This window comes from Mus pahari, chromosome 6, assembly GCF_900095145.1.
Source record: "Mus pahari chromosome 6, PAHARI_EIJ_v1.1, whole genome shotgun sequence".
Taxonomy (NCBI): domain Eukaryota; kingdom Metazoa; phylum Chordata; class Mammalia; order Rodentia; family Muridae; genus Mus; species Mus pahari.
Genome location: NC_034595.1, coordinates 89,308,723 through 89,320,055, shown reverse-complemented (window position 1 = coordinate 89,320,055; position 11,333 = coordinate 89,308,723). Strand labels below are relative to the sequence as shown.

Below are 11,333 nucleotides of genomic sequence, written 5' to 3'. Positions count from 1 at the left end.
GCTCACAACCATCCTTAATGAGATCAGACGCCCTCTTCTGATGTGTCTGAAGACAGCTACAGTGTACTTACATTATAATAAGCAAATAAGTCTTTAAAAAATAATAAACATGAAATATTTTTAAAAGGAAAGGATTATGGTACACACTCAAGTGGGAGTACAAGCTAAGCAACTCAGGAAACAGAAACACAAAAGCTCTTTCTCACGCATGCTCTTTCTCTCTCTCTCTCTCTTTCTCTCTCTCTCTCTCTCTCTGTGTGTACGCACATGAGCAAACGTGTTGTTTGTGCCATGTGACTCTGGGTGCATGCTCACCATGGCATGCACTTGAGGGTCCGTAGGCGACTCTGGAGAGTCATTTCTTTGTCTTCTGGGGCCCTCACTCAGGTTGTCAAGCTTGCTGGCCAAGCCCTTTACCAGCTGAGCCCTCCTGCCTGTCCCTTTACCTTCTCAGGGTGAGGTGAACAGAGGAGACTACACATTGAATTCTATGCCAGGCCTGTTGCGCCTACAGAGAACACCATCTTTTTCCCCAATGGTAATTATACCTGCTCCCTAAACATTTTAGAGAAAGTCCCGCATCAGTTACATCCACAGGCCTGTCCTCACACTGAAAGTCCCACCCAGGAGAATGAGCAACTGGAGGGCCGGGTCCTTGGTGCCAGCTTGGTGTTTGTGGGGGAGTGGGGGGTGGGGGTGGGGGAGTAAGAACCTCTTGAGTCTGGAAATGGTGAAAGGGGACACGTAATGGAGGGAGATGTCGGGAGGAAATGAGGCAAACCTTACCCACCAGGCATTGGCACTGCTGGACATGGGTTTCATCTATGTATGGCTAGGAGCCCAGGGTCCTGGGTACAGGGTTGCTAGACTCTTGGGCAGAGGTATCTGCTTGTGGGGTGGGGTGGGGGATGGGGAGATGCTGCCCCATTCTCTGCTGTCTCCTGCCTTCTCCCTCCCAGTCTTCAGCACTACACAAGCCCTCAGAGAACCAGCTGATTGACTCCTGCATGGTGGCCATCCGGGGACACTTGGACCTGTCTGGCTGCGCTGGCTGCAATCTGGCCCACTCTATATGGACTTGGCCAAGTCACTTAAGAACAATAAGCCGGTTTGTTTGAAGTGTTCCCATGTTCCACTTCTACATCCTCTCCCCACAGGCTCGTTGGACCGTACAGGAAAGGACTGCCAATTGTGTACCCATTTTGTAGAGAAGGAAACTGAGGCTCGGAGAGGTAGCGCAGCTCTTCGTGGGAGAGCTAATAAACAGATACCTGGAACCCAAGCCACAGCCCACTCTAATCCAAAGCTCCTGCACTTCTGTTGCGACCCCCACTGTAGACAGAGGAACGCGCCGACATCTGACAAGGAACCCACTAACATTTGTGTGTGAGAAAAAGAGGAAAGCCAGGGTGTAAATCCATTTCCGGTACCACCAACCCAACAAGGTCCATGAAGAGAAAGGAAGGAAAGAAGGAAGGGAAGGAGAGAGGGAGGAAGGAAGGAAGAAGGAGGGCCCTGCTTCCCTCCAGCTGAGATGGTTTTAATGGCTCGGTTAGAACAGGAAGGAAATGGAGCCAAACCACTGAAAACAGAGACGTTTCCCAGGCTTCGCATACATTTTGACTTGGCACGTGGTTGCCCAAGTTCTGAACTTTCAGCCCGATCCCTTCTCTCAGGCTGAAAAAACAAGCCATTAAATATTCCGAGGAATCTGGATCCTTTGAGCTTTGACCTCAGGTGTCACGCAGACCCACCCAGAATCCTCCTCCCTGGGACTGTGTGTCTACAGTCCTCCACTGCCCTGTGGCCCACTCTTGATCTGTGTTGACAGTGAGTGAAGTCGTTAAAGGCAACTGCCTCATTGGTGGGCACCACATACCGGTCCACCGTGGGACCCCCCGCAGCTCAGGCGTAAACTCCATATCCCAGCCCTGGGAGACTCACTCAGCTGCCAAGTCCTGGCCAGCATCCCGCCAGCCTGGGAGCCAGCCTCCAGGTCTCCGTCTAGCGCACTGACACACCCCGGGGGGAGGAGCCACCTCTCTTGGCCAGTGCAGGCAGACGGCCAGCACCGGTTTCCTCTCCTCTGCAGCTGCCGGCTCCCCCGCCTCGGACCGACATGGCCCAGGAACGGCCCTCCTGTGCCGTGGAACCCGAGCACGTCCAGCGCCTGCTGCTGTCCTCTCGTGAGGCCAAGAAGTCAGCCTACTGCCCCTACAGCCGCTTCCCTGTGGGGGCTGCCCTGCTCACCGGGGACGGGAGGATCTTCTCTGGTAAGGGCTGGCGCCAGAGTCCCCTCTGGGGCAGCATGGATGGGGCCCAGGTACAGGTGGAGAGGAGAAACAGCGCGATCCCCTCCTCATTGCTCCTCCCCTGCCCCTGCCCAGGCGGTGGGCTCACTCAACTGTTTATCTGCACAGTGCCTCTCTGTTCTTAGAAGGCTGGAGTCTGGAAGGGAATTTGCACGGGAGATTAGAGGGAGAAGCCAAAATGAAGACCGCCCACGACCCGCAGGGCAGGAGACTCGAATTACTTACTGAATGTTCCGTATGCCCAGTATTCACCTCCCATCAGTTAGTTCTTTCTCTGACCTTCTATCCTAGGTTAGACCCATTTTAAGATGAAGAAGTTGAGGCTAGAGACATGACCTAAGTTACAGGAGGCACTGGTGAAGGGACCCAGGGCTGGTGCACCCAAAGCCCCACCTTCCTGCACCCTGGGGTGCTGAGGATGGCTGGGGAGGAATGGCATCCGGGCAGACAGAGTTTGTTTGTTTGTTTGTTTGTTTGTTTGTTTTTGGAGGAGAGGATCCAGACACCGTCTGGGAGTCCAGCAGTCTGTACTGAGTTAACAAGGATCTGCCCTGAGCTCATGTTTATAGACACTCAAGTAGGCAGAGTGGGCTGCAGCCATGGTGTGGTGCACGCTCACATACACAAGGGTCTGGGTTTAGGAGAGCAAGAGGAGGGGAAAGAGAGTAAGGGAAGGAGAGAGTGGTAGAGAAGGAGGAGGGAGGGAAGGAGGAGGAAGAGAGGGAGGAAGGAGGGGAGGAGGGGGGAAGGAAGGAGGGAGGAGGGAGGAAGGGAAGGAGAAGGAAAAGGAGGGAGGAAGGAGAAGGGAAGAAGGAGGAGAGGGGGGAGGGAAGAAGGGAGCATGGTAAACCAGGACATGCTCAGTTGGGACATGGTGTGGACAGGTGACAAGTACCATGCCCTTTCGTATGCCTTGTTGACTTGAGCCTCTGTGGGCTTCATGAATCACCCCGGTGTGTGACAAAACCTTCCCTGGGGAGATGCAACACAAGCCTACTCACCGAAGACAGGGAGCCCACACCAGACTGAAGTACAGATACGTCCAGAGTCCAACCTGGTGAACCAACTGGACTTACCTACAGGAATATGGATGGGTGAGGGGTCGCTTACAGGAGCAGAAAGGACTCAAAAAAAAAAAAAAAAAAAAAAGACAGCTGTTATCACCAAGGCCCACCCCAGCATGGGTGACAGTTTCCAAAGCCTGCAGGCAGCTCACAGGTTGGGGAGCGTCCTTGCAGGTGGCTCCAGTGGTATAGCCCTCTTTCAGGCAGCTCAGCTAGCTTTAGAGTGTTTACTGCAGCTCAGCTTCTTTCTTCTGAGAGGGACTCTGAGCTTTTACTGTCTACTCTGGCAGGGAGGCTGTCCAGTGAATCTAGTCAGTTTCAGGGACTTCCTGAAGCTATTCTGAGTTCTCCTGAGATGGGGTCTGTGGAGTATATGAGCAAGGGGCTTGGGCCAGGACTGTGGAAATAGGAAAAAAAAAGAGAGATGGGATGATCTGTCAGTCAGTAAAGTGCTGATCTCCAGAGCTGGTAGAAACGGGCACAGCACACACTTGTAATCCCAGTGCTGGGTGGATGGAGACAGATGGATCCTTGGGGTTCACTGGCCAGACAGCCTAGCCTGATTGGCAAGCTCCAGGCCAGTGAGAGACTGTCTCAAACAAGGTGGATGGTGTCTGAGGAATGATACCTGACATTGACCCAGTCTGGCTTCCATCCATATGTACCTGTACACACAGAGAGATGCAGAGAGATACACACAAACAGGCAGAGAGAGAGAGAGACAGAGAGAGAGAGAGAGAGAGAGAGAGAGAGAGACGGGGGTGGGGGGAGAAACACACACAGGAACACATAGACAGGTACTCAGAGAGAGACAAACATACACATGCACAGACGGACAGACACACACAGAGAGACACACAGAGAGCCAGACAAACACAGACAAACACACACATACACACAAACAAACATACACATGCACAGACGGACAGACACACACAGACACAGAGAGAGACAGACAAACACACACATACACACAGACAGACACACACATGAGGAGGAGGAACAGGAAGAGGAGGGGGAGGTAGTGTGAAGGTGTGAGAGACAACCAATAGGATGAAAGGAGGGACCAAGTGCACAGTCAGAAGGTACAGTAGAATGAGGAGCCCTCTGTAACCTGTGTGGATCTCTCGCAATCTCACAGCCAGTGCCAGAGGGAGGCAGATGAGTGTCGTGTGCATTAGTCAGGAAGCTTTCTCTCAGCAGTGATAAAACTGATAAAACCGCCAGGGTAACTCCCATTTCAGGGCAGGCTAGCCCAGGAACTCAAGCGCCATGACAGGTTTGTTTGTTGAAACAGGGTTTCTCTTTGTCCCAGAACAAATAGACCAGCCTGGCTTCAAACTCAGATGTCTGCCTGCCTCTGCCTCCCAGAGCTGTGATTAAAGGCGTGCACTGCCATGCACCTAAGTGCCTATCATTAGAATGTTTTCTTTTTCCTGTTTTCTGTTTTTTTCAAGACCCGGTTTCTCCGTCCAGCCCTGGCTGTCCTAGAACTTGCTCTGTAGAGCTGGGAACTCAATGAGATCCACTTGCCTATGCCTCCCAAGAGCTGGGATTAAGGGTGTGTGCCACCACGCCCGGTATAACACGTACCACTCTCATGACGTTTGCTTTCTGTTAGCTGGCAGTTGGTCTTCTCTACCCACCAAGGAACAGGTTTGGCTCTTTATTTTTTTTTTTCTAATTAATTTTAGAGGCTAATTTTTCACATTTAAACCTTTAATCCTTCAGGATAACTTTTTTTTAAGATTTATTATTTTATGAATGTGAGTACACTGTAGCTGTCTTCAGACACATCAGAAGAGGGCATCAGATCCCATGACAGACGGTTATGAGCTACCATGTGGTTGCTGGGATTTGAACTCAGGACCTCTGGAAGAACAGTCAGTGCTCTTAACCTCTGAGCCATCTCTCCAGCCCCTTGGTTCTTCCTTCTTACCCCCTTTGCACCCTTGCTTTAGATCTTATTCCAAATCCAAGCTCTTTGGGCAGATCCTTGCTTCGTAGTGGATGTGCGGAGCTGTTACCACTGAGCTGAGGGGTTCTTCTGTCTGCTTGGGATGGAAATCTCAAGTAGCCAAGGAGAGACAGACTTAGCGGGGAAGTGCTGGGCCCTCTGGTGCACAAAGCTTAAGGTGTGGACAGGCTGACCCACGGGTCAGTGCTCCAAGTCCTGAGATCTGGACGCTTGGGGTACCCCAACCTAGAAGTTAGAGACGGAGAGTTTCAGGGGCTCACGTTGGCGGTTTACGGCTCTGGCTTTGATCGCCCGTGGCTAGTACGGCTTTGGCTGGTGACTGCAGTCACTGTGATCAGCTGACATTGTGGCTCCCAAGCCTTGGGTGTCCACAGGGTTGGCCTTTAGGGCTTGTCAACTGCCTAGAACTCTGATGCCTAAGGCGGGCTCCACCCCTAGCTCTCCCAAGCTTCTACTCTCTGAAATTCATTTTGTTTGGATTTGGTTTTCAAGACTGGGTTTCTCTGTGTAGCCCTTGGCTGTTGTGGAATTCCCTCTGTAGATCAGGCTGGCCTCGAACTCCCAGAGACGGACCGCCTCTGCCTCCCACACCCAGTGTCTCTCTGAGACTCTTTAGCCACGGTTTTTTTGTTTTGTTTTGTTTTGTTTTGTTTTTTTGCCACAACTGTCAGGGCCAGCACGGTTTTTTGCTGACTCCTCTTTGCATTCGTTCTCTGCTCAACACGCCCCACCCACAATGGCAGGAGTCTCTACCCACCATAAAGAATGCAAGAACGTTAAAACAAAACAAAACAAAAAAAAACCCTCAAGACGTTCTTTGCCGGAGCCCGGAGCAAGTGGCTATTTCATGGGTGTGGCATGCAAATTGAAACATGCAACCTCCCACCACTTCAGGTTTTATGAAGACCTATCTCAGCCCCGTCCCCCATCTGTCAATCACAAGCCATCCTGAGTCACTAAGGGGGAGCGTCCCTCTTTTGGACAGGAGCCTCTGAAAGGTCCAGAGCAGCCAGAGGTAAGTGGCTGGAGTTACTGGATCAGAGTCAAGTGGCCGGTGTGACCAACCTTTTCACATTACAAACGAATGTTGTCTTCTATATAACAAAACACATACAAATCTCCGTCTCTCTCTGTCTCTGTCTTTCTTTTTTTCCCTACCTACTTCTGCCTCATAAGTGCTGGCATTACAGGCATGTACCACCACCACCCTGAAAAAAAATCTCTTGTTTTTTAAAGATTTATTTTTAATTGTGTGTATGTGTCTGTCTGTCTGTCTGCCTGTGTATCTACCTGTTTGTGTGTGGGTATGAACACATGACTGAAAGTGCCCACCAGAAGGCATCTGATCCCCTGGACCTGGAGTTCCAGGCTAAGAGCTGCCTGCTGTGTGTGCTGGGAACCGAACTATGGTTCTCTGCAAGGTTAGCACATAGCTACTGAGCCATTGCTTCAGCCCCGCCCACCTCCCCCCAATCTCATAATGTTTAGAAGGCTACAATTTTGTGTTGGGGCGCCATCGTAGCTGTCCTTGGGTAAAGGCTGGATGTGTCTGAAAGTTCACTGAGGCGTGTCTTTCCTGGGGTAAAGGTTTCTACCTGTGAGCTGGTGCAAGAGTCATGCCTTCCGAAGGTGTGCTTAGGCTTTGCCGCCCAGGGCAGGTTTCTGGGAAGGATCGCTTGCTCCAGACTGCTGGGAAGAAGGGAAAGTCTGAATGGTGGGTATCCATTCACAGAAAAACATTAAAACAAGCTTCCAGGGCTGGGGAGATGGCTCAGTGGTTAAGAGCACTCACTGGCTGCTCTTCTAAAGATCCTGAGTTCAATTCCCAGCAACCACATGGTGGCTCACAACCATCTATAACGGGATCTGACGCCCTCTTCTGGCACATAAGTCATATATGTATGTATATGTCACAGACATAAAATAAATAAATCTTAAAAAACAAAAAACAACAAAACAACAGGCTTCCAGAAGAGACCCAACATCTTGATACAAAAATTACTATCTCAGTGGTTAAAAAAAAAAAAAAGGTGTGTAGCTGTAGCCTAGTGACAAACACTTTTAATTCCAGCACTCAGGAGGCAGAGGCAGGCAGACCTCTCTCTTTCTCTCTTGCCCCACCTCTCCCTCTCCCTCTCTCCCTGTCTCTGTCTCTGAGTTTGAGGCCACTCTGGTCTACGGAATGAATTCCAGGATAGTCAGAGCTACACAGAGAAATCCTGTCTTGAAAACAACAACATGCTTGTGTGAGTTGTGTGTATGGCCGTTTACTCATGTGTTCGTGTGGAGGCCTGAGGCAGACATCAGGAGTTCTCCTCCATCCCTGAGCCCTGGAGCAGAGTCTCTCAACTGAACCCAGCGCTCACCACATTCTAGTCTAGCTAGCTAGCTTGCTGTGGAGATCCTGAGTCTGCCTTCTGAGTGAGCTCTGGATTACAGATAGGTCCCACCTCCACCCTGACATTTACACTGGTGCTGGGGATCCTAATTCTGTTCCTCAAGCTTGCCCCAACACTTTATGTCCCAAACTATCCCCCTAGACATCAACAGTGTTTGGCCTCTGCCCTGTTGTCCTAGGCAGAGTTGGGCTCCTCTAACTGTCTTTGAGAAGACAGAATTTTGCTCAGAGGTGAGCTGACAGAAGACATTAGCAGAAGTCTGGGATCTCCTTCTGATCTTGGAGGTAGGGCCAGATGCAGAAAAGCAGGGCCATGTGGTCAGCTTATGGGGAATAGGGTCCCCAAACAACCGGAGGGAACTGGAGCATCCTGGGGTGAGCAGAGAGACCAGGGAGCAGTGAGAACACAGTCCACATTAGACCCCGAGTTTGTAATTTAATAGCAAGCTGTGTCTGCTCAGCTCTGTGATATTCTCCCAATCAACAAAATCCCAGGCTCCGGCTCTGGCTCCGGCTCCGGCTCCCCACAGCTTCTGTTGCACAAGGGGCAGGCATCCCATGCCATTCAAAAGTAAGTCTGCTGTTGACAGCCTTGCTGTGAGCAACCTCAGAGAAAAATAAGCACTCTCTTTGTTACTCTCTACCCTGCCGGGAGAGCCTCAGAGATGGATGGGTCACCTGGGCTGGTAATTGATAACCACAATTGTGTTGCCATGATTCACGGACTGGCAACCTTCTGCAGTTCCTGGTGAAAGCAGAGGGGGTGGGGGTGGGGGTAGAGACAGAGAGCAAGAGCTGGGGTGGGGTGGGGTGGGATGAACAGGAGTCCGGACAGAACAGGAAGAGTGAGAAAGAACCAGGCCAGGGAGATAGAGTCCATCCTCACCTCACGGGGAAGAAGGTCCACCACGGTGGTCATGGGAAGCCAGGTGGAAGATGGATAAAGGGGGCAGCAGAGAGGACAGACCACTCGGAGCCCTGGGCATACTTCAGAAAGCATCTCTGGCCTCTGCCCTCAATGAGTGGATCACCATAGCATAAGAAAGGATCTTGGAAGAGTGCGTGTGGCTCCTGTCAACTCTTGGCAGGCACTGCCTAAGGCATTGGCTCTCAGCATTCCTGATGCTGTGACCCTTTAATACAGTCCCTCCTGCTGTAGTGACCCCAACCATGAAATTACCTTTGTCACTCCTTCATAACTGTAATTATGTGATGAATCGTAATGTAAATATCTGTGTTTCAAAAGTGGTCTCAGGTGATCCCCGTGAAAGGGTCACTTTGACCCCCAAAGGAGTCACAAGCCACAGGTTGAGAACGGCTGACCTAAGAGAAAGCACATTTTCCTTCTTTATTGTGTGATCTTGGGACACAACTGTCCCTGTCCCCTCTCTATCCACCATGTAAGGGAGGAGCTACTTTGCTGGATGGAGATGAGTACTGGGGTAAGTCTCCCCATTGGGAGCCTCTTTTGCTTGCTAGAGTGGTGGAAGCGTCCTACCCTGGCATAAATCTGCTTAAAACAAATGCCATAGAAAATTAGCACAGTCCTTTGAATAGAGCATCCCTGGATCCCTGGGCTCCTCCCTCCTGTAAGAGGGAGTCATAATGGTCCCCACGTTGCCTGGCTCATGAAAGGACTCACTGACACAGGAAAGTAAGGCAAGGTGCTCCGGAGAGACCTGGTGGGCCCATGCCCAGTCGCTGAGGCTGTGGGATACCAACAGTCTCATCTTAGATGTGTGTGATATATATATAATATATATAATATAATTATATAATATATATATTGGAATTTAAGATTATTTTCTGGAGACCCTGAATGCAGTTATTTCCACTTTAAAAATCTAGCTCAGAACTGGGTGATTTCCTTGCTCAATATCAGTAAATCCTTTTCACTCAGATGGCTATAACAAAATGGCACAGGCTGGGTCACTTCAACAACACACACTGTTAGTCAAACAAGTCTCAAAGCTCAGGAGTCCAAGCGGCTTCCAGTCTTGGCCACCTCCTCTTGATGTCTTGGCACAACAGGAAAGAGCACATGTGGTGTCTTCTAAGGGCACCACGTAGGGCTGGCTACCTTCTATTATCCCTTCATGTGAGGATGGCCACCTCTTCTAAATCTAGTCACTTACCAAGGCCTCTCCTCTTGACTCTGTGACAATACTGGTTAAGGCTTCATCAAGGGAAGCAGGGAGGCATGTCCACATTCATAGCCAAGAACTTGCTGGTCTGGTCTCTGGTCACTATCATAACCACAACACAACCATGCTTGTCCTCACAAATTCCCATTTGAGTTCAATAACAGAAAGATGTGCTTCCGCCCAGAAGCACCAGGAAGAAAATTAAAGCTGCACAAGCAGAGAGGGGAGGAGACGGAAGATGAAAGTTTGGGGAGGCTGTCAGGGAAGGCTTCCGACAGGGTTGAGTAGGGGGAGCCATGAATCTGGTACCTAAGGACAGAAAGACAACCCATTTGGGGTAGAGACATTAATTGGATTCAGTTTTGGGTCTAGCAACAGATTCATGTATTAATAGTGTGTTCATGGGCTGGAGAGGTGGCGCATCAGTTAAGAGCGTGTACCGCTCTGGTGGAAGAATCCATTCCCAGCACCTATATCAGGTAGCTCACAAACACGTGTAGCTCTAGCTCCCAGGGATCCAGTGCCTCTCGCCTTTTCTGCCACCAAATGTGTGCACATATCCCTGAGGGCAGCAGCACACACATGCACATACCCACATACATACACATACTTTTGAAAAATTAAGAAAACCTATACAAAATAATGAATCGAGTGTTCAGGAGGCTGGAGTTGTAGCTTGACTGGTAGAGTGTTTGTTTGCCTAACAAACTCCAAGCCCTGGGTTTGAACCCCAGTACAACATGCATCTACTCACCCCAGATAGGGAGCCTATAACAGACCCAAGTTAGAGAGAGCACCAAAGTCCAACTTGGTGAACCAATGTGTTTATTGGGGTTACTTACAGGAATGTGGGGGAGAAGTCACAGGAACAGAAATGACTCAGAAGCTGCATCACCAAAGTCCATCCCAGCGTGGGCGAGAGATCACAAACTGGGAACCTGGAACACACTGCACAGTCTGCAGGCTGGAGAGTGTCCTTTCCAGCTGCCTCAGTTGGTCTCAACCTCTTCCAGGCAGTTCCATTTGTCTGAGAATGACTCCCAGCATTCTTTGCGCCTCACTCTTGGGGAGGGCAGTGCCTAGTGAATCTGGTCAGTTTCAGGGACTTCCTGAAGCTATTCTGAGTTGTTTACTTGCTGTCTTAAGGAGCTTCCCAGGACTGCTGGAATGTTTCAGTCTGGGAGGAAATGGCAGCACTACAGAGGTAGAAGAGGTCAGGGGTAGGGGGTGAGGTTCTAGGTCACCCTCAGTTATGTATCTGTTTTGAGGCTAGCCTTGGCTACAACAGACCTCAGCTCAAAAAAAAGAAAGAAAGAAAGTAAGTAAGAAGGAGGGAGAGAGGGAGGGGAAAAAGGAGGGAGAGAGGGAGAGAGAGAGAGAGAGAGAGAGAGAGAGAGGGGAAGAAGTATGTAGTGAGCAGAGCAGAGGTGGCTGAAG

General features: G+C 50.4%; 1 protein-coding gene across 1 annotated transcript in view; it reads left to right on the top strand.

Annotated features, from left to right (window-relative positions):
• Positions 1-2,066: 2,066 nt before the first annotated feature.
• Cda (cytidine deaminase) overlaps positions 2,067-11,333 on the top strand; it is a 27,816-nt gene continuing 18,549 nt past the window's right edge. The window contains exon 1 of the mRNA XM_021201135.2: positions 2,067-2,273. Within this exon, the coding sequence (XP_021056794.1) occupies positions 2,120-2,273 (154 nt within the window). The 5' untranslated portion in view covers positions 2,067-2,119. The remainder of the gene's footprint in view (positions 2,274-11,333) is intronic.